This window comes from Balearica regulorum, chromosome 7, assembly GCF_011004875.1.
Source record: "Balearica regulorum gibbericeps isolate bBalReg1 chromosome 7, bBalReg1.pri, whole genome shotgun sequence".
NCBI classification, from domain to species: Eukaryota; Metazoa; Chordata; class Aves; order Gruiformes; family Gruidae; genus Balearica; species Balearica regulorum.
The window spans coordinates 6,475,457-6,498,526 of NC_046190.1; the positions used below are offsets into that span (position 1 = coordinate 6,475,457).

Below are 23,070 nucleotides of genomic sequence, written 5' to 3' on the forward strand. Positions count from 1 at the left end.
AGGGATGGGACTGGCCATGGCCACAAAACAGAAGCACAGCAGGGTCCCTCCAAACATCAGGAAACACTTTTTCACCATGAGGGTGGCTGAGCACAAGAAGTAGTTGCCCACATGGGTGGTAGGGCCTCTGTCCTTAGAGGCAGCCAAAAGCCAGTGGTCCTGCTCAGGCACAGGTTTGGACTGGATGACCTCCAGCAGTCCCAACCTCAGCCGGTCTGTGACTCTTACAGCCAGAGAAAGTCAAGACAACCCACCCATCTTTGAAACTCAAAACCCCAGAACCCCACAGTACCACATCCCTTAACATCACTTGCCAAAAAAAACCATCTTTTGAGTCCACTTTTTTTTATTAAAATCTCTCATGTATATTGCTCACATTAAAATACAGCAGGAGTTTAATTTTAAATATAGCCACAAGTATAGACACTCAAAAAAAACCCAAACCCACATCACTTTAATAAAACAAATAAATAAATTGGATTTGTTTATCAAAGTTTCAGACCATCAGGGTTAGATGACAATCATTTCAGACACTACAAGTCCTAAGACACTGTACTACCCTACCCATATGTCACTATTTTCTTGGAACACCACGTGCAGCCTACCTACAGTACATGGACGAGAACACAGAGGCACTGGGTCTATAGTGGTGGTTATAGTTACAAACCACAGCATAGTCAGATCCTGCTTTACAGTAGCTTTTGGATAATGTCCTATACTAGAATGGCATTGCAAGGCATTTCTGGGAAAGAGTAATTTAGATAGATCTAATATTTTGACACACATAGATAAGGGTTGGGATTTTTTAATCCAATTCCCCAGCATGAGTGGATGCTTAGCCTTATCCTGCAAGTATGCAAAGCTTGAGTTGGTAATGAATTTGGTTTTGATTAGATGCTGACAGCTATGCTCTAATGCAACACTGATTTTATGAAACAGTACACTCACCTTCTGTTTTACAAGTTATTTGGACTTTTGCATCTGGACAGTTAGAATACAGCTTAAAAAAAAAGCCATAGCACAGAGGGACAGAGTGCCTGAAGGTCAGGTATCTGGCTTGTCTTGCTTTACACAGAGACAAAAAAAAAAATTAGAGCAAATTGCCAGTGTTTGGAATTTGGAAAAAAGGAAATAGGAACAGCTTTAATTTGGGCAGGACAATTAGAAGGCATTTGTTCCACTTCCCCTCACCCTAAAACAAGTGGGGAGAAAAAAAAAAATCTACAAACTAAATTTGCACTGCAGGATCATGGATATTTCAGGTTGGATCCATATGCTTTTATCTTTACTGAAAGTGTTCCAGGGTGTGTGGAAAGAAAAGGACAGCAAAAAGAAGTCTTAATTTCTAGTTAACATAATTCAATTCAACAAAGAACCTCATCAATTCCCATTGTAGAGGCACAATTCATAGAAAGCTGCATCTAAAACTTCAGTGGAAACAAGTAAAAATACTAGTCCAAAAATAAATAAAATGTAATTTTACCGGTAAGTTATTTTGCTGGTGCAGTGCAAGGTAAGTAAGGTCACAGAAGTGCAGTATCACCTTTTTAGTATAAATACTTTCTACATAAGTCAGAAGAGCTACAAAATTAGTCTCCAAAAATAACTGTGCAACACATTTAAGATAAACAGCATGCTTATTAAATCCCAGTGTCTAAGCTACCTGTTTAAATATGGTTTACCGTTCTTTTGTCTCAGCTGCCTGAGGGAATTCTGAAGCTTGGACAGAACCAAATTCATTTACATCTCTCACTTCCTGTAAACAAGTTACCTTTATTTTTGATCCCAGTATTCAGTAGCAGTTCATGCCACAGTGAGTCCTGATGTAATTCTTTCAGTATTGTATTAAGAGCCACAACTAGAAGAACACTTCCCAAATTAGCAACTAGATTTGAATTATTCGTGTCTGGCATTGCGTAAACATTTCTCTCAGTTCTTTTTGTTTTATTTCATTTATAGCTTCTGGGTCTGCAGGGCTCTTCTGGACCTTTGCCACAGCAAAATTAATCCCTTGAGTCAATCCTGCTTGCGTGATGTTAGCAACCTGGACCATGGAACTGCGAATTTTAGCAAAAGGAGATACAGCTCTGCTGCTGCTACTGTCAGCTGGAGAAGGAGTTGTGTGGAGTCCCGTCTCAAGGTTACCAGATAGAGATCCTGGGCTTTTATGAGATTTAGCGAAGTCAGTCCCACCGACAGCCAAGAGCTGAGGATTTGGCTCAGAAGACTGTACATCCAGCTTGGACGGCCTGGAAGGAATGTCTCCAATTGCTTCAGCCTTGGTTTCTGCCTTCTTAGATGTATTATTGCTGGTTTGATTTACTATGTGATGGGGCTCTTGAGAACCAGCCTCAGCCTCCAAAACATCCGACATCTTATTTTGAGCATCATGCACAAACCTCTGGCAGTACACGTCAATAGGTTTAGCAAATTCCATCTCCGCACTGTCAGCGGAAGGCGTGGGTACGTCTTCACAGTCAGACCGGCTAGCCTGAGAGACGTGGATCTCAGACGGAACATGAATGCTGATGTTCATGTCAGTGCTGCTTATGGACTGGGAACGACTGCCCAGCCGTGGAGCTGAGGCGAGGATCCCACAGCTGGGCAGCACGTAGTCTGTCTGCCCCATGTTCTCCAGAGAGTCAGTGAGCTGGTTGTCCTCATCCGATTTAGAATTAGTCAGGAAGTCATCTGAGTGGAATGAATCATTATCTGATACCTCTGTATCGGATTCAGTACGGACTTTAGGATCTACTACTGGATTCTCTAAAGTTTCAAGGCTACTGTCTGATTTCCAAAGATTCACTTTCAAATTTGGTTTTAAAAAATTGACTTTTACTTCAGGTTTGGTAAAGCTGCCTAACTTCCGAAGATTGCTAATGTTTACATTGGATTTGGTTTGTTTCACTTTTTGATTGAGAGATGAGAACTTGCTCAGTAAATAATTCTTGCCTTGGGCCAGGGACCCTCTGTTCTGAGACCGAATGCCAATGATGTCTTCATGAGGTTTACTGCTCTTCCTGGAAGAAAGAAAAAAATCTCTAGGTTACAATCAAGGCAGCCTCCTTTATAAACACCAAGTATTTGCCATCTTCCAGTCTGTTTCCATAACGCAGATAGACATTTCAGTAACTACGTTACCCTTTCCTTACATAATTGTACCCATACAAACTAACCAAATTCAAAACAACGAAACAAAAGGAGGGTTGCTACAGAATGGTGGCCAAACAAGGGGAAAAGCAAGCTTCTGCAGGCATTTTTAGTTTTAGATGAAACTGGATTTGAATTCTCTATATTTGTAGCTCTGTGTACGCTGTACTCCGTAGCCAGATTTAGCAAAATATTCAGTATTCAGTACCTGTAAAAACAAGCAAGATTTTCTTGCTACACTTTCTACTCAGCTGGGAAAAGCAGCTGAAATAGTAGTCCAATAGTCAAATGCAGAAGAGCATTATTGAAGTAAGAGTTTTCCCTTGACAATTTACAATTGTGCTACACAACACATTTCCTAGTAGTTCATGTAATCTGAACTGGAAGAGTCCAAAATAACGCAACAGAACGCACTCGAACTGGTAAAACACGCTCAACTTCAGCTAGCTGTTCTCCCTTATTTCTACTCTATTGTCCTTTGTAAATTATTTCCTCACTCTTAACACCTCACCAGTATTTGTAGATAAAGATTACTTCTGTTTAACTGTAGACAACTTTCTAAACTAACTAAAAAATTGTATAAGTACTTTTAATTATCATCTATCCTTTCATGTGCCCTTTTCTCTTAATGGGCTTGCAAAACACAAACTTCTGTGCCATTCTGACCAACAGTTAGCTGTTCAGAAGTTTAACTTCAGCCATTTCTTCACGCAAGGCCAGTAATGGTATCTGGATTTGTTAAACACAACCACAGTGGAATCCAAGCCAGATTTACGCTTCACTGGTTGTCTTCTTACTACAGAAGCAGACCTTAAGCTCGGATACGGAAAATCAGATTTGACAAACTAATCATGAACCATCTGATTTGCAGTATGTTATTTACATTTGGCAGCGTATATTGTCTACAAGCACACAAGTACAGAATAGTATTCTTGCTTATACAGTTATTATTGTAAGCAGCATACGGACAAATTAACTCCTGGCACAGCAGCTAGATACCGACGTTTCTTTTAGGCATTGCACACATGACTGTTACCATGTACTGTTACCCCCCAGAAGAGAGCCAAAGTGGGACACGGAAGGTTCACAACATTTCAGTACTCACCTCTCTAGCTTTTTCTCAATAATGGGCACATCTAATCCCATTGCTTGCTTTGTGATTCTTAGCATTTCTGCAATGCACTGAAGAGTGTCTGAAATCCAATTAGCAGCCTGTCAGACACTTCAAAAAACAACCTTAAAATCCCATATTCCAAAGTCTAAAATTAGATTTATTTTTGTAATGTAATTAAGTTAGTTTGGTTTTCTTGGTTTTTTTTTTTTTTTTTTTCTCGTCTTCCACCCTACAGAATAGTTACACCCTACAGGTTGCAATTCTGATTTAAAGCTTACAAAATAAGCTTGAAGACCAGACTCTTCCTTAAGCCCTAAATACTGAGTGTAAGTGAATCACTGCCAAGATTCATCATTTGTGGAAGGAAGAGAAGCAATTATATTTATTCTAATCCTTGTTGGCAAAACTCAGTGCTCCACATAAGTGATTTTTTTTTCCCTTATTAGTATTCATTTCATTTAGTTAAACAACAAGCAAGAACATTACTAGACATTGATTTCACTAAATAACTCAATTTCTTCCAATCTTTAGGAGCTAATTTTAAGTTCATTTTATCCATTTTTGGAGCAGCAAAGGTCTGGACATGGAAACGTCTCAATTCAAGAGAGATGTTGCTTTAAAGCCATATCTGAAACTTATTTTTCTTTGTATTAAAACGGTAACATTCTAGTGTTCACACAGGAAGCCACATACAGGGTTTTTCATTGGTTCCTTGCTCCACATAACTGAATTATATTAAAATTTATCCTTCTCCAGAAGTTATTCTAAGAGCAATGAAAAAAGCATTTCCTAGGGAATCCCTGGTACACCAAATACACTTTTAAGTATACTTTTTTTTAATTTATTTTTTTTTTTTACATATGAAACAAACCTTTTCCATCTTCTTCTGGGTTGCGTACCACAGCTCTAAGAGTGTGAAAATACCCACTCATTTCTTTGTATTTGTAATGCAGCCTCATGCAAGAGAACTTGGGTTTGCCGAAGAGAGTAGGCTCAGGCCCTGAGAAATAAACCCGGAGATTAGAAATCTTCTTCAACCAAACACTGAAAGAGATATTACAGAGACCATACCTAAACATATGTAAGACCTGACAGTCTTTTTCAGCATAAAAAAGCTTCATGCTTTTTCGAGTAGGACAGACATTTTAAATGAAAGATTTTCACAATAACTAAACAATCAATTACTTACCAAAAGCAATTAGGCTCTCTGTGGATGCCTATTATAATCCAGCCTGATTGTTTATTACAGATTATCCTTTCAAAAAGAAGAAAAAAATTTCTACACATACTACATCCCGTGGCTTAGGGTATGGTCCTGCAAGGATTACAGGGAAAGCTAGTATATTTTTACCAAGTGGAAGCAACACAACTTTCAAGATTTAGACCAAGTACTTCAACTCCTCAGTTTACTGTTTTAATCTATATCATTAAACAGGCTTGGTTTTGGTTTTCTACGGTATTTGGTCTAGATGTTTCAACTGTATTCTGTACGTGAGGATGTATTACGGATCTCCACAACAGAGAGGTGAGAAAGACCTTTGCATTGAACTCTTAGGCATTGCACATAAATAGTGAAATTTACAGAAGTAAGGAGATGATGAAATCACTGTGCATTGTGTAATAGAGGGTTAAACTCTACTGGGGCAGGGGACACACACACTGGCAGCCACAGAAGTTCCCTCCCTTCTCTCCAACCCAAACACCTTTTTCATATGTAAAGTCAAAGACATCACATCTTTAATACTTCCAGGTGAAAGTGCTGCACTTAGATTGCAGATGTCACATTCTTTAGTCAATAAGTTAATCAGCGTAACAAGGTGATGTCACAATAGCATGTTTCTTATCAGACCTTGAGAAAGAAGAGCTTTAAAAAAAAAAAAGGTATGAAACAGATCAAAAGTACAATTCAGAACCAGCTGCTGTATTTGTATCAAAGAAAGAGCGCATGGAATGCCCAAACTTGTGATTCATTACAAAAGTTGATCAAATTGTTACTGCCAATTGATAAATAATGAAATTTGTTTTGATGAATCCATGGGGGTTTTTAAGAGTTTGAAAGAGGGAAAAATTTTAGAACCCTACCAGTGATCAAAGTTTCTACTTCAAGCAGTATCAAAAAATAGGACAGAGAGAAGAGAGACTCAACTCTGACATCCGTTATCAGCAAGAAAGCACATTTCTAGCTATGGTGGACTAAACAGGATATATGCAATAGCTTGAGACTTACTGTTTCAACATATTTGTAGGAGGCTTTGATAAGTGCTCAAGCTATTGCTAAGAGCACGCAAGAAAGCTATATGGTGACTACATCCTTACCGATTTCTATTTTTTCCAGAGCTTCGAGACTTAATCTCTGGTACTGATCCACCTTGTCGATTGCATCATCATAGCTAGAAAAAAGGAATCAGAATTTAATGCTTCCTCCTAATCTAAAACAAAGCTACTAGAAATGAACTACACATAGTAAGAGAAAGTGGTAACTTACTAGGCCACGTAGTAGGCAGAATTAGAAAGTAACAGCAGAACATCCACGTCCTTATGAGTGGCATCAATGAGACTAAGGAAAGGGAAGAAGAATGAATACAGGGGAAAAGGTTTTATTTGCCCAGCTGTAACCCACCCCCAGCGTATTTTAGGGACACACTTTTACAACTGGAGGCACATTACAACAAGAGATTTCAATTACAGTATGTTATCTTGTGTGATGCTTCTACTTCTTCACAGCCACTGAAAAACCAAGTTAGGCGAGACACTTCACAAGCCAAAACATGATGTGTCATTAGACTTATCACACAATAAGTGGATCCATGAAAGCAATACTCTCTTTCTCTTAAACCTCAGGTTACCTAGTAGTGCAAATAGGTCAGCAGCAGGTCCAGAAGGAAACAGAAAACCCACAAGCTATTAAAAATGCTAACAGAGAAATGGAAAAATATTTCAGACTCAGTTAAGGTGATGAGTCTGTGCTTTGACTAGTTATCATAACACCCTGCTTTGCTATTTTTAGATGTTGAAGTTTAACCTTTTCTTTTACAAGTTAGTGCACTCTGAACTTGATAAGGAGACCTATCAGTGACGTTAGAGTTTATGCTCAGTACTTTTTGTGAAGAAAAATCTAGGCTTTCTTACTACTGACTCATTACACAAGAATTTAATCTGATCAGTCATGGCTTTGAAGTCAGGTTACACTTTCCCTAAGAAGTCGTAAGGAACAACAGCTCCTCAAACAGCCCCTTCTAGAACTCAGGGTGGTTAGAAGTTCTCTTCATGGTGCCTACCACATTTTGGCAATATTAACTGAATGCGTGCATTTCCAGGTGATGTCTCAAAGGTAACTCTGGCATGCACTGTTCAGGGAAAAGCACATGTTTAGAGGACCTTTCCATTTACAGTTACAAGTATTCAATCCCTTCAAGGACTCCTGTCATTCTACAAAACTGTCCACTTGTATTCTGTTAACACGTCAGCTATCAAAATCATTTAACATCAGTAGTAATTAACAGAAGTGTCATAGTAGCAGCTGATCAGTTATGACTCGATGCAATAAACAAACCTTGGATCACAGTCGATAAGTGCCCATCCTCCATGGAATTTTTCATCGTCTGGTAAGAGCAGTTTCATGTAGCTCTGCAGCAGCTGGCTGATCAATTCCTGATGGCTCCTCAGGTTCTCCTTGTGCAGGGCTTCATGCTCTTTCTCTTTCGTAAATATGGAGTAAAGATCCTCTGTCACAGGGATACCCTGCATCAAATCTAAATAACACACACAAAGTATCAACCAACAGTTAAAAGTTATATAGAGCAACAGTCTGTTGATTACTTTGTAAATGCCTTCCAAATGTTTCATGTTTGAAGATACTCTGGAAAAATGGGTAGTTATTCTTTCTGAATAGAATGTTGCCTGAAACTGAAAACTCAGTAGGAATAATACTACTTTCACTGAAAAGCAAGAGTTAACTCACCATTTTAAGAAATACTTGCTACATAAGTTTAACTTTGTGTGATAAACTGATGTTACAAGACAGTTAATGCTCAAATGAAGTTCAGAGCAAATCCTGCAGTGAGCTACACTGCATGTAACCCCTCTGAACTGCGTGTTGTTCAATCTCCAAATGGGGAATGACAGTTCCGTATGTGTCTACTACATAGACATGAACATTATATACACTCAAGGTGCTTTTAAGCTTCAGGGAAAAAAAAAGTCAATCAAAAAGATAAAATCAAGATGACTTCAATAAACTTTTCTAAATACTGCAGTTCCACTTAGTTGAAATTGTATTCTTACCTATGACTGCTTGCCTATAAGCATCCCTGAAACGATTCAGGTAGTATCTGTTTGCAGAATTAACTCCATCCTTCATTACCCCTGCCAGCTTTCTTTCACCCGTCCTTGTGAAGTCACCCTGTTACACAGAACATGCGAGTCAGGCACAGAGGCAACTGAAGTAACCGTCTCAGCTCAAAAGCTTTGGCTTTCTGAAACTCAGAACTGAACAGATGACGACTCAGAAATCATGTTCAAGCAACTGTTTCATACAGAAGTTGAAAATGCTGATTTTCCAAAGAGCATCTACTTGACTCTGCAGAGAATCTTATGCTTTTGACAGACCTATGATTCTATATAAAATCAGAGACCTATCATTCTATATAAATCATACATAAATCAAAGTCCTATTGGAAAATAGTAATCTGGACATATATACCAGCTAACATTAAAGTAGAACTTTCAAGACATCAGTCACTGGGATGCTTGAAAACATCAAAAAACCCCACTACCCTTATTTTGGCCTTTAATGTAAAAGGAACACGACTGGAACAATGAAGACAATTGGAGCTTACTGAAAATGGTTTGCATCTTTGCTTCTGCTACCAAAGCAAGACAAGCATAACATACTGAAGGAAAATAGTACATATCCTCAGAAGCTCAGAAACAAAACAAAGCTGCTAGGCCATGGAAGGCTTAGAATTTGAATAAAAAGCAGTTTGGGTAGCTACATTTCATTAGAGGATTTTGTTTGCAGAGACACACTGAACATTGGCACAGAGCAGTTCTAACAGCCATGCCAACTACTATGAAAAACATTTCAAGTGTGTTTCACTCAAATTAAACTACAAACAAATTTAATCCATGAACCTCCACAGTGAGTAATCTTCAAACAGAATGGCTGAAAATTTAGATCAAGTTCTGTGCTTCAGATTTAAAGTTAAAATATTTACAGGCAAGACAAGCACATCAAGCAGGTTTTTATTATTTTTTCAAAAAAAAGCAGTGTAATAGACTAATCAAAGTTCAGTAGAAAGATTTAAAGAGAGATTTCAGCATTAAGTATTTCCACTGTAAAGGTTTTTCCCATGCCAAATACCAGAAATACTAAAAATTGTTCCACCAACTGTGACTATACACAAAGTAGCTCAAAATCTATGACTTCTCAAAGCAGCGGGAGTGAACAATAAGAAGTTTCATACCTGGTTTCTGATCTTGGTAGACAGACTGCATTACAAGTAATTAAGAAAAATCTTTAGAAAAATATAACTAATTAATATCACCCTACTACCTACATATCCTGATCTTCAGTCCTTTAGAGTTTTTTTTTTTATTTTTTAAGTACTGTGCCTGCTCAAACGTACTATAACTGGGCTTAAATTGAAACAGAAGTAATGTTTAATACAGGTCTTAAACTCTTAGCTCACCTATGCTTTGTATCTAGACATGAAACCAACAGAACAAAAATAAACTACAGCCAGCACTGCCACAGGGCACCTGGACACTCAAGCCTTCCCCAATTCACACTGGGTGTGATATAAAATATTCTTCTGTTGAACATAACACCAGTAACATACCATACTCATCACCAGCACAGATAACACTCTTCACCCTTTACCTTTAAGGCTGCTGTGCCAGCGTACTGCCGGCTTATGGCATCTCCGTTGTTCGCCCACATTATCTGGTAGATTCTGTTGCATTTCACTGGCAAAGGCTGTTCTGGTGGCATCACACCCAGTTTTTTGAGCTAGAATTTGACACAGATGTTAATGTAAGGTTCAAGATAAAAATAATACTCAGTATCAGAGCTCGATAAAGAAAATGGGAACACTTGCCAAGCATTTAATTGTTAAGTTCTGTATGGTCTGAAAGAGGAATCCATGCTGCTAATTTGTTGCGGATTAAATTAATTGTTAGCAATGAATCACTAATTCATTGCTAAACATCATATCACTGGATACAGCAGTAACATATTAGTTATGGATGTAGGAGTCAATATTAAAAAAAATTAGCTGAAGGAAAACAAGTTATTCTAGATTACTCAAAATACAGGAAGCGTTTCTGTTTTCTAGAGAGAACTATCAAAAGAACAGACATCACAGAACTTTAGCATGGAGGAACAAATTAATGCCTTTGATTGCAGAGGCATTCATGACCTCAAACGTCTGAAAATAAAGAAATGGAATCTCTTTCCAGTTACGAGAAAAAGCACACCAGATTCTTAACCTTCTGCTTCTAGACACTAAAGCAAATATAGTTGTGCCACCTTCAAACTTAAGGTTTTATTTTGGAGGACGAGTAAAACGTCTTCATATGATGTGTTTATTATTAATGCTTGTGCATTTTAGACAATTACTGTTTAACACTAAGGAAGACAAGTAAGATAAGCAAGATACATGGCCTCTTCAGGGATCTGCTTGGTAGAGTGCCATGGGACAAAGTCCAGGAGGGAAGAGGGGCCCAAAACAGCTGGTCAGTATTCAGGGGTCACCACCTCCAAGCTCAGGAGCGATGCATTCCTACAAAGAAAGTCAGGCAAAAACACCAAGAGGCCCCCATGGATGAGCAAGGAGCTCCTGGACAAACTCAAAGACAAAAAGGAAGCCTACAGAGGGTGGAAGCAAAGGCAGGTAGCCTGGGAGGAATAGAGAAACTGTCCAAGCAGCCAGGGATCAGGTTAGGAAAGCTAAAGCCCTGATAGAATTAGATCTGGGCAGGGACGTCACGGGCAACAAGAAAAGCTTCTATAGGTATGTCAGTGACAAAAGGAAGACTAGCGAACACGTGGGCCCATTCCAGAAGGAAACAGGAGACCTGGTTACCCGGGATATGGAGAAGGCTAAGGTACTCAATAACTTTTTTGCCTCAGTCTTCACTGGCAATTTTATTTATTTTGTGCACGTGTTTTATTTTTAAACTTCGTATTACTGCACAACTTCAATTAAAATCACCAAATCAAAACAAGAGAATCTTCTCCAAGATGTGGACTAACAGCCATTTCCTCTCTGAAGGAAACCTGGCATCACTGTTTCAGAATGATTTCAAAGTTATTTTAGCTGTACATATTACTTTCAGCCTCATGGCTCTCCAAGTAGTTTGCAAAGAACTTTTTCAGTACAGGTTAGTTCAGCATTTTTCAAAACACACAGATTTCCTTGTGAATAACCATTAAGTTCTGAGGTACTGCATACTTGAGAAAGTACATTAGTTATACATGCCTGCTGTTCCATGACCACTCTTGCAATAGCAGCCTGCACAACATTGGTACGATCCAGACAGTCCATGCAATTAACTCGAAAAATTCCTTCTTGTTTACAAATCACACCAGCCTGGTCAACCCTTTCAACAGAAAAATAGAGCAAAAGCATACTGAGACACTTAAAACCCAGTACAACTTATCAACTTCTAAAAACAGTAGAAAATTTTACACGTGAAATACTATTTATAGTTTCCCTCATCACCCCAGCCACACCTCACTCAGAATTAACTACTCTTGCTCCCACCTATCCTCTTCTTTTGTCTAGGCTAGGTATCCAACACGCATCCTATTGGGGCCATAAATTTGATATGTAATCAGACATCAAATTCAATTCACACGTACATAATACGAGCTTTTAAGAGAAGGCACTTAATTCAAAAACTTCAAAACCAACAGTAATGACAGCAACACTTCACAGAACATATATTGAGAAATATATTGTAACTGATGAAAGACTGCAGCCATACTCACTCCCAAAATGCATGAACTTTAATCAGTACGAACTAAAAGGTCAAAACATGCCTTCTGTTCTCAGTAGGGTTTGTGGGTCACATAAAAAGTGTTTCACCTTAAATATAAGAAACCCTAAAAGTGTTAATGCAGTAAGCCTCAGGCAGAAAACAGCATCTGAGAGTTTTTGCTGTTACGTGTGTAGAATACCAATGCTTCAGAACACAAACTGTGACGCACAAGCTAGGCACCAAGACAAGAATATAAAACATACCAGTTATGACAAAAATCCAGGCCTCTGAATATGTACTGATTTTTTTTTTTCCACACTAGTCTAAAAACAGTCAAGTACCTACCAGCACCACTTCATGTCAAGAATAATATCATGAATGGCATCAGTCAGTGTTTGAACATTTTCAAACTTCATTCCTCGGCTAAAATACAGAATTTCACAGAAGTTAGTTTCAACTGGAGTAGCGAGTTTTCTTTACTTAATTATTTTATATTATTTATAATGTTAACAAAGATAGTGTTTTTGCTAAATGGGAGAGACAGACATTCTCTCCTGCAATACACTTTAAATAGCAGCCAATATTCAGAACTATTTTAAAGTACAGTTCAATATCTAAATCCAACGCAAGAGATTCAGATCTTTCACAACAGATTCAGGCCATTTTCAGTATTGTTCTCTATTCACTCATGCTCACAGTGCAAACAGTAACAGCCCTGGTTATACAACAGTCCTTTGGAAAAAAAGCAAACAAAACCGAAAGCTCCTTTCAACAAAAGGCTAAGTATCAAATCAATTCAGGATGTCAACAGTCCTACAGAAAAGAAATCTCAAATGCCATTACTATTTTGAGGGGTTTTTCCCTTTTCCCTCCCCCTCTCAGACAGTATCTACTAATGACATACTTAGTCAGTCCGTAATGCTTTTCCAGGCCAGATGCAATCCCCAGATTAAGTTAGGAAATGAAGATTAAAACAGTTTTCAGACCCCATATTCACACACAAGTGCAGTCTGCTTGAGGGAAGCATGAGAAATACATGCCTATGTGACAGATAACATGCTTGGGCATCTGAACACTGCACTACATCATGCCAACAACTTAAGGGGGAGTCATGAAAACAGCAACTATTTATACAGGATTAAAATAAAACCCAGTGTATTTTATAATGGAAAAACAGCATCAGGGTCCTGAAAGAACCCATCATATGTTTATAGAAACAAGCAAGAGCAATAGAAGAATGGCTTGTAGTAAAGAATTAAGAGCAGAACACTACATAGTTTGAAAAGCAGGACAGCCACAGCTTTACATTCGTGGCATGTTTAAGGAAACTATCTTGCTTAAAATGCGTAACAACATCTAAGCTTTGCCTAATAAATAACTGCATATTTAACAGGACAGGGACATAAGATCAACAAACACCAATGCTTGGTTACCCAAACTTGAACTTTCATAGTGCTTTAGTTTACAAAATGTATCTTTCCTATTTAAAAGCATTTCATGAAGAAGTAGAAATAATAATGGCTTTTTCTCCTCCTTTCTACTCTCCTTTCATACTAATCAAAAAAGATGCAACATGACATTTGTAAAAGGTTTCTTACCAGTGCTCATGGAAGTCAAATGACACATAAGTCAGATTTGAATTATTGTACAGAAGAACTTGTTTAAGGTAAGCATCTCCAATAATCTTCTCTCTCCCTGTCTGATCCACCAAATTAATAATAACCTGTTTAAAAGTTTAATAATTTAAACACTTGTCATATGCTGCATGACTTGCTTAGATATATACTATGGAATAACAAATAGCTCAAGAGTTAAAAGATCTGTAGGTAATCTTCCTGAAGTTACAATCTTTGCTAGATTGTACTCAAGATCAAATAAGCTCCAACAGTTACGTGCCTACCTGAATTTTAATACAGAGAAGCTATGAATTCACAGGACAGGTACACAAAAGTGGGGTTTACACATTTTTGTAAGTTATTGCTGGGTTTTAGAGGTTACTTAAAAGGATTCTTGAAAAATTTAATAAAATTCAATTTATGTACCACCCTTCCAATTGTCAACAAGCTTCTAAAACCCACAACTCATCAAGAAAAACAAACTAAAAACATTAACTTTCATCATAAAATGACTATTTTATGATGTAGCACTCACCTGCTTTTTGTAATTTTTCAGCTGTTCTTCAAAATGTGCACGAAAACAGGACACTGTTTCATTTTCACCTACAAGGCAGAGCAGTGTCAGACAAAAACAGCCGGTTCAGCAACAAGTCCTGTTTGAAGTATTAAATCTAAAGAAAATCTTTAAAACCCAAGATAGCTTCACTTCAAGTACTAAGACACCATAACGTATTGTTCAGAATTACTTTTAAAAGTCTTTCATCAATTTGCTCAACCTCAACATTGTTGTTCTACTACTATAGTGTACAGAAAACACCATTCTTAAAGTCTGCTTTATTTTGCTTTTTGTGCAGAGTAGACTGGACAAAAAATTAGCCTGTTCAATCCTTCCACATATGCACTACACATCCACTTAAACATCTATTTCAAAAGAAGAGTACTTACATCTGTTTTGCATCTTTTGAAAAAGCAAACTGAAGTACATGAAAAGTTTGCAAGTTGCAGAGGGGGACATGCAGCACAGGGGATAATACTGAAAGTGCTATCTAGTAGTCTTAGAGGACAAAACTACTTGCAACTAAAAACCATAACCACTATCCAGATGATTCAAGGCACCACTGATTCCTCAAAGTCTCAATTCCTAACTAAATCTATCAAATTAAACATAATTCCTCTGTGTTTTTTTAAATAAATCCTAGTAGAAAAGGAAAAAAAAAAAGGAAGAAAAGGATGAACAGAAAGAACTGCTCAGCTCTAAACAGATTTTCAGCCCTAAAAAAGTCTTCAATGGCAGAAGACCAGACCTGCTAATGCTAGAAGACAGCGTGAATCCACCACACAAGCTGGACTCACAGAAGTACATACTTATGATCTAGGATGCCAATCAACCCAGTCCAGTGGGAGTCTGATTATACAGGATCATGAACATACTAGCTTCCTTCTGAGAAAAGTTTCTCCTTTACAATGCTAAACCTAGAGAAGATTCCATTGATCTCTATCTTTTAAGAAAGTTCAGGCAACGAATACCTAGTTCATATAAGTATCCAGATTGCTATAGTCTCATCAATATTCTTACACGTGTTGACTTTTGCATTATCTGAGTGGAAAAGGAAGCAACTTAGATCTGATAAAGCCCACTAGATAATACTTAACTTCAGAGAAGACAAAAGCACACTACAAAACTCGTGGTTATATGAAGTGTCTATGGTTTCCCACATGGAAACAACAGTTCTTAATGCAGAAGGAACCTCAGCATAAGTTAACTTTGTGAACAAAGATATTTATAAAGACATCAATGTCTAAGCAGGTTCTCAAAAGATAAAGCCAAATTGTCTCCCTTCCCAACCCAGAAAACAATGCAACAAATAAATAAAAGGAGAAATAAAACAGGTACTTCATTAAATATTGAAATTCAAGACCTGCTGGAATTTACAATAGACAAGAAGTCAGAGCTCTGCATAGTTGCAATTAGAGTAGGAGTTAACTGGAGTCAAGTCATTACTGTTATTCCTGGCTTCTAGAAAGCATCACTAAAAGACCACTGGTAAAGCAAGACTCCAACGAACCTAAGGGAACTCTGATCTTTAAGCATGCCCCTCAAATACTTACTCTTGTCCAGTCGAGGCCGTGGGTTATATCTATATCCAACTTGGCTCCAGAAAACAGGCACAGATCCTCTTGTTTGTATAAATGAAAGAGTATGATTATGAACATGAATCAGTTGCTCCGTCTCAACATAATTTGCCACATTTCCATTTTTATCAACACCTCTTCGTTTATACCGCATTCCTAGAACAAATGAGAATACTATGTAAATATGAATTGATCAGTCTTAAACTTTAATAACTTTTGCTACTGTTTTTGACAATGGTAACACAGTAAGAGTTCTAGCCAAAATCCATGATCAATGGTAAAAGTCACTCTTGTCCTAGTCCAATCCCCAAAAGTTTTGTTGACTATATGGATAATATAACTGATATACTACGAGCAGTAGAACGTAAGTTGACAGGGCAAGGTAGTCTACTGGCACTATAAAGTCACAGGTAAATCTAGTCCACCCTAAAGGTGGGCCTGATCTGTCACCTATTCTGTCAGGTTTAGCAAAACATTTTACTTCAGGTTCATGGAAAATACCAAGCACTAAAGGCCGCTGACAAATGCTCCACTTCACACAGTAAGAGATCCCACAAGCAGATTTGCCTGTTCCACAAAACAGATGACTTCCCCTAAAGTTTTAATCCATGTAACTAATTCTGCTCTTGTGACTATGCAGGTTTTTTGCCTAGCCATCTCTGATCTGATCACTAAACAGAACAGATAGTGTTTGCATATCCGTTACTGAGGAGAGTACCCCACTATTTCAGAAAGGATGCAGGTGGTAGCAAGGGATGGGGAAGGACTATGTAAAAAGGGTCAGAGAAAGATTCAAGGCCATGGTTTATAGAACGGAAATGCAGTTCCACAGAATCAGAACAACTCTGTTCCAAGTCCTGAAGTACCACTGGACTAAACTTTTGAACTGAACCTCAACAGCACTAGTTAAGGACTATGGGAGAGAAGGGAAGAGGTTAGGAATCGGGAAGTGAAACGAATGTAAAATACCTATCGTAGGGACCTTTACAGGGTCACAAAATGTCAAAGCAGTTTCACAGGATTTAATCAGAAGGGGGCTTTTAGACTGAAGCATTAGATACCCTTTACTTAAGTCCTGCCACCAATAGTGCCTCTTATACCAAAACCCAAACTAAATCATTGCACAGGAACCTTCAGCTCCCTTACTTTTGAAATCTCAACTTTTGCAGACATTAGGCTCTTACTCTCCAAGCTTAAGAGCAGCTGTCTTCCTTCATCTCATAATACCTTTCACTAAGGTCTTGGGCATGTTGATAATTTAGTGCAATGATTGTTTTATTTAGGTTTAAAAAAAATAAATAAATCACAAAAAGTTGCCTGACAAATAAAGAATCATATACATTTAACATAAAAGCATCTTAGGCTTTCAAATCAGTGTTTCCTCAGGGTTTTTTGGGGGGTTGGTTTGTTTTTTTAAACTACAATATTTCAGAAATGAAAACACTTTGAACTCTTGGCTAAAATTATGTATTACAGAATGAATTAAACACACAGCTTAATCCTAGAATTATTCCTCAAAACATTTGATGAATTTACTGAAACAATCTTTTTGAGTCAAAGGAGAAAGTTCTACGCAGTTTATAGAATCATAGAATGGTTTGGGTTGGAAGGGACCTTAAAGATCATCTAGTTCCAACCCCTCTGATGCAGGCAGGGACACCCTCCACTAGACCACGTTGCCCAAAGCCTCGTCATTATGCCCTGGACTAGCAATCAGATGAGCATGGTGTCATGAATAGTAAGAGGGAATCAAAAAGCAATCTTCCCTCTGCTATTCAGTTTCTGTATCTGTAAAACAATTTAGTATAAACGAGGCATACTGCAAACTAGAGACTACCATGAAACCCTCAAATATTTACTCTGAGTTGTTCCAACAAATAATTTTCCTGGGAACTGAATTAAATGCATTGAACTGTGGTACAAAGGCCAGTCCCATATCAGGGACTCACCAGACTTTTTTCTTGTTTTGACATGTTAAAAACCTAACTGTGTAGGACAGGAGTTGGACACAGTGGACAGTATCTTAAAAAAAACCTGATAGACTGAAGAGGCTTAGACTTGAACAGAACGTACTGAAGTGTGAAGTGATTCAATCTTTCTTTCTGTGCTCCTAAGGACAGGGAATCACTTTTGTTCACCTTGCTACTATTAAAATAGGTCAAATAAGGTGCAGGATCAAAGCATGGTTCTTATTTCACACCTTGGCCCTACACAAACATCTCTTGGGACGCAGGCGCACACACACGCCTTTTCAAGTCTCTATCAGCTGCTGTCAAGCCCTCAGAGGAAGACCTTTGAAAATTTAACTCCCACCCAGGCCTGTTGAAGTGTACCAGGACAGAGCTGTACGCAAGGTGCTAATCAAGGTGTTCTTTGCAAAGATGGAACTTTATCTCAGAACTGATACACTCAGATACATTCAGTGCCAAGAGAAGACTAGTGAAGCTCACTTGATAACTGCTCGAAGTAAGAGCTGTGTAGTGCTGCACACACTACAGCCTTTTCTTTTCCTCCTATAAGCAGGAAAGGCTGTAGCACATACTTTGACAAGAGCTGACTGTCTGCTGAACACCACAGCACTCTTCCCAGCTTTATCATCTGCATCCCTCTCCAGCATTCAGCAAGAATCCCAACACCTTGAACTATGTTTGCCTACCAGCTCTGTGCCGACTCCGGCGTGAAATAAGTGCCACCAGAAATGTTGGATGAATGTCATCTACACAAGTTGATTCCTGAGGAGGAGTTTCAGGACTGCTCTTATCATCATCAGAAGATTCACTATAGTTTACTACAAGCTCTTCAATTTGCACAAATCCTTGTATGATGGGTATAATCCAGAAGTCCACTTCAGCATTCTGAAGGTTACAAAAAACATTTACATTCTTGTTGGTTCTACATTACCTACAATTATTTCTGCCATTTCTCATGTTTATAAACAGTTGCTTCACATGTTTTTTATGTTTACAGAAATTTTTGCCATATTTGGTCTCATTTCTGTAAGAGGTACCAGCATCTTTTTCCTCCATCAGTTGTAGGGCTTTTAAACCAGGAGGAAGCAAGAGAAAGCAACCTAAGATTTTTCTGTGGAGATGAAGTAAGCCAAATCACAGCAAAGAGCCCTCCTCTACTTCCAGCTGTCCAGGGATAGAAGACAACCCCACAGTATTTAAAAGCTTGTTTTCCCCTTTCCCCAAAGGGAGTTTTCGTAACATGTTACATCGGTGTTGTTTAAACACTTGAAGTAGTAATTTCTCATGTCAGACACAAAGATAGTCAGTTCAGACAGAGCAGCAAATATTGGCAATTTACTATCTAGTTTCTGCTTGAGGCAGTTTTACAACCTTTATGTGGACATGCAGCATATTACATTGTATAGGCAGACAGAGAAAAATTTAAAAGTGTGATATTGTTTAGCCTGTTTTCAGCAAAACATATTAGCATAAGTTTTGTACGGGCTAACTTAGTACCCAAGCCAACTGGTTCAGGGCTGGGCACATGAGTGCTTTGTCACCCTAAAACCTCAGTTTCTTAAACAGAATGTAAATCCAAGTTCCATACTAATTCAAGGTTATCCATTTATAATCTAGTTGTATTTTTCATGTTATAAGATTAACTCCTGAATTATATACAACCTTTCACACAGCATCTAAGTTTACCCTGCTCTGACTCCATAAGCATTAGAATATATACAATTATTAAACAAGAGAGAAATGCAGGGCATAAGGCAAGATGTCCACTGTCATCTTTAAAAGAACCTAAGACTTGACTTACATTGGCATACAGTAGTTAGTAACTCAGTCATTTATCTAGGAAGTTAAATTTAAAGTTAAGTGAGATTATACACTGAAGAAAAAGATTGGCGGGGTTCTATGTTTCTTTGTGCCCAATAACTAGGAAAATGCTTTATTTACTACTCTGATTAGCTGTTCAGAAGAACTTGTTCTACACTATTGTTAGAGTGATCAGCTACTCCATTCAAGGAGAAAACCAGTATTCTCCACTTAGGAAGACAAAAATCTTGTCTCAAGAAAATTCTGGAATTCAGAGTTTCTTTTCTGCCTCCTCCTCCTTATCAAATAATCAGCTCTGTCCAGGGATAATCCATTTCACAGATAAACACATCTTAAGTTTACCTTCCCAAATCAGCACAAACATATCACACATCAAGTTATTCCGCACTGCTTTATCGTAATAACGTTTTAAATTCAGTTGATGTGCATTCATTAGCAACGATCGCAGGCTAACTAGAAGGCTGCTGGAAGGCCAGCTGGGGTAATGCCAGCTGCTCAGCTTCAGAGGGCACAGTCCTGGTCCTGACCTGTCTGACAAGCAGGTTTTTAAGTAAACTTCTATGAAGTTTAAGTAAACGTTTCAACTAAAACTAAAGAACAGTTCATGTAATACACATTGTTAGAAATAACACTCACATCAATGCTGATGAGATCTTCAATCATGTGCTTGTTCCAAAAGAATCTGTCATCAACCTGTTTAAAGAAAAAGGGCAGGTTTTGCAATACTTTAAATAAGGTTTAGCAATATCTTTGGTAAAGACACCAGTATTATTCACAACAACTGTACATACAAGCTTAGCGTTCACTACTTTTGAACACAACAGCTCAGTTCAAGACATGCTACTGGAGATACTTGTTTCATTTCCTTGCACTGAAGGTGGTTACAGAGCAAGATCTTCGGTTGCTGTAGGCTACACCCACAAAGTGACCAGTAAAGTTTGGACCCCACACACATTATTGAACAGCACATCTCCCAACATGAAGATTAACCCACACACACTCACTTTTCGCCACAGCGGTAAGTTAGTTTTCTCACACGCACTCTGCCTCTGCACAGAATTTGTTAGGTCATAGGTCAGGCTGTAGTAAAAGGAGTCCGAATCCATGAACATTTTGAACAACTCCTCCAATAATCTCTTCTCCAGCTTCTCTTTTTCTTTGCTTTCTTTAATCTGAAAGAAAAGCAATGGCTTTCTTATGGCTTTTCTTTGATTGAAAAAGACCCCGCCATAGTTGCTAAACGCCATTTCTAACCTTGTAGGATGAACATTTTCTCACTGAGGAGCAGGATTTTAAAATTCCTAGCAGAGATGAGTACAAGAGACAGCATCTTCAGAAATACCACGCTGTTACTTTTAGCAAGAAGGGCATTCAGAGCAGTCAGACCCTGAAACATACTACTTCAATGTAAGCTCCAGAAGTTTTGGTCTCAAGAGTTTCTGTGAAGTATTGCATCTACAATTTTAATATTGTTTGGACTTTCAAATCCAAGCCATTATTGTGTTAAGAGCATTTTGATAAGATTGTATGGTGTTCTCTGAGGAACTGCGCGCCAAATTTTGTCTCTAATTCTATATGGCGAAATGCTTATGCAGAGCAATTTGTAGAAGTTTAGAATCCCAGTAGAAGCAAATCCTGGTAAGAAGGTACTCTACTGGTAATTCTGCTGAAATTCTATGATTTTTCAGTTTTCAATTTAATTTTTGACTATCCGTTGCTCTTATATAATTGCACTTCAAGACAGAGTAACTGCACGTTCTGCAGTTTCTCACTACTTCTCTTTTTAGGTCTTAGTACTCCATTTTATCATCCACCACAGCCTTTGAATTATCAACTAAATATTCTGAAAAAAAGCCCCAAGAAAACAGTAGAAAGCTTTACCTTCTTTTTATTTGGAGCAGACACATTTGATTTAATTTGAGTAAGAGTCTTCAGCAGAAATTTTGTGTCATCTGGAGACTGCGTAATCTTCTCTGGCTTGTTTATCCCAAAATGGTGCTTTTTACAGAGCTAAATAATGATTTAAACATTGAATTAAAGCCAATACTTAAATATACTCTAACAAGTTCAAGGAAACTTTTTAATTAAAAAGTCTACAAAACAAGACTGCAATGTCCACAAATCTAGGGGAGACACTCTGAAATATGGGGGAAACATGCAGGTTTCTATCTATAGCATATTTCTCCCTCTTTTATAAAAGGTATTTTCTCCTGTGATTGTGAGAATGTCTGCCTCAATTTGATATGACTTGAGTAACCACACCCATCTTAACTTCCCACCAAAATAACACTGTAAATTAGTATTACTCACTTGCAGATTTTTTTTCCAAAAGATAATGGATAAAGGAAAAATAATACAATTATTTAAAGTAAGGGTTTCCTTTGAAGGCAAGTTATAGAATTAAGAGTCCAAAATAAGATGAGAGCAAGAGTATCCTTTAAAAAAAATATATATACTCTCTCCTGATTCAGAGGGCAGCTTCTTCCCTCCCAAAAACACACACGAAGCCCTGTCTTAGAGATATTTGTGGACAACCTATGGGGTTAGCAGCTGAAGTACCTGGGAGAGGGCACTGCAAATCTGAGATCTCACACAAGTTTCTAGGCACAGAAGCACCCAGCAGATGCGGTATGTTCTCGCCTACATGACTAAGAACAGGAAGGCATTACATCTCAATTTCCAGTCATATTCTTGGATCCCAGACCCTGGGAGGTTCTAATCTCCAGACTCTGAAGCAGTGCTTCAGCAGCTTTTCATGCTCCTAGAGTTCCACCAAAGCTTTGGAGATTCCACATTACTCCTTCCCTCTTCAGGGAGGGATTCTCACACTGTCCTACAGGCACCATAGAGACCATCACAAGTCATCTCCCTCCCTGCCACACATGTTGAAAAAAGAAGCCTGAATTCTCCCAACAGTCTACTAACTACAGTGTACATCATCTTAGCATACTAGGATTTACTGAAAGTCTTACCATCCTAGTCATTAAAAGGTAATCAGGAGAGCTTTTTTCCTAAGCAAAAAAAACAAGGTTCCTGTCCTAGTCTACAGCTTTGTCCCTTTAGATTATTCCAGTGGATTCAGTTCTGTTCTCAAATGACCTGTTGCTCAATTACACTAGTAAGATTTTGTTCTTGTGTGGTATTTTCAGTCTTTATGAAATTTGGGTCTAATTTTATTGTAGTTTCCCTTCCTAGCAGAACTTGTGATTTCTATTTTAAAAAAACCTTTTAATCAAAAACAGCATTTAAAAAGCACAAAATATTCAATATGTCTGCATACACC

General features: G+C 38.0%; 1 protein-coding gene across 3 annotated transcripts in view; it reads right to left on the reverse strand.

The window, feature by feature from the left end:
* Nucleotides 1-328: 328 nt before the first annotated feature.
* The window catches only part of INPP5F (inositol polyphosphate-5-phosphatase F), a 46,266-nt gene continuing 23,524 nt past the window's right edge, over nucleotides 329-23,070 (reverse strand). Inside the window, exons 4-20 of one of the 3 annotated variants that reach the window (XM_075757764.1) lie at nucleotides 21,669-21,797; nucleotides 20,792-20,959; nucleotides 20,424-20,480; nucleotides 18,653-18,851; nucleotides 15,973-16,152; nucleotides 14,399-14,466; nucleotides 13,846-13,970; nucleotides 12,593-12,670; nucleotides 11,746-11,866; nucleotides 10,146-10,274; nucleotides 8,549-8,666; nucleotides 7,818-8,016; nucleotides 6,750-6,821; nucleotides 6,581-6,654; nucleotides 5,136-5,264; nucleotides 4,256-4,343; nucleotides 329-3,020 (exon numbers count right to left, since the gene is read on the reverse strand). In XM_075757764.1, the coding sequence (XP_075613879.1) occupies nucleotides 1,886-3,020; nucleotides 4,256-4,343; nucleotides 5,136-5,264; nucleotides 6,581-6,654; nucleotides 6,750-6,821; nucleotides 7,818-8,016; nucleotides 8,549-8,666; nucleotides 10,146-10,274; nucleotides 11,746-11,866; nucleotides 12,593-12,670; nucleotides 13,846-13,970; nucleotides 14,399-14,466; nucleotides 15,973-16,152; nucleotides 18,653-18,851; nucleotides 20,424-20,480; nucleotides 20,792-20,959; nucleotides 21,669-21,797 (3,069 nt within the window). In that variant the 3' untranslated portion in view covers nucleotides 329-1,885. Of the gene's footprint in view, nucleotides 3,021-4,255; nucleotides 4,344-5,135; nucleotides 5,265-6,580; nucleotides 6,655-6,749; nucleotides 6,822-7,817; nucleotides 8,017-8,548; nucleotides 8,667-10,145; nucleotides 10,275-11,745; nucleotides 11,867-12,592; nucleotides 12,671-12,719; nucleotides 13,372-13,845; nucleotides 13,971-14,398; nucleotides 14,467-15,972; nucleotides 16,153-18,652; nucleotides 18,852-20,423; nucleotides 20,481-20,791; nucleotides 20,960-21,668; nucleotides 21,798-23,070 lie in introns of those variants that run through there. The other 2 variants (XM_075757766.1, XM_075757765.1) reach the window with 2 other exon arrangements.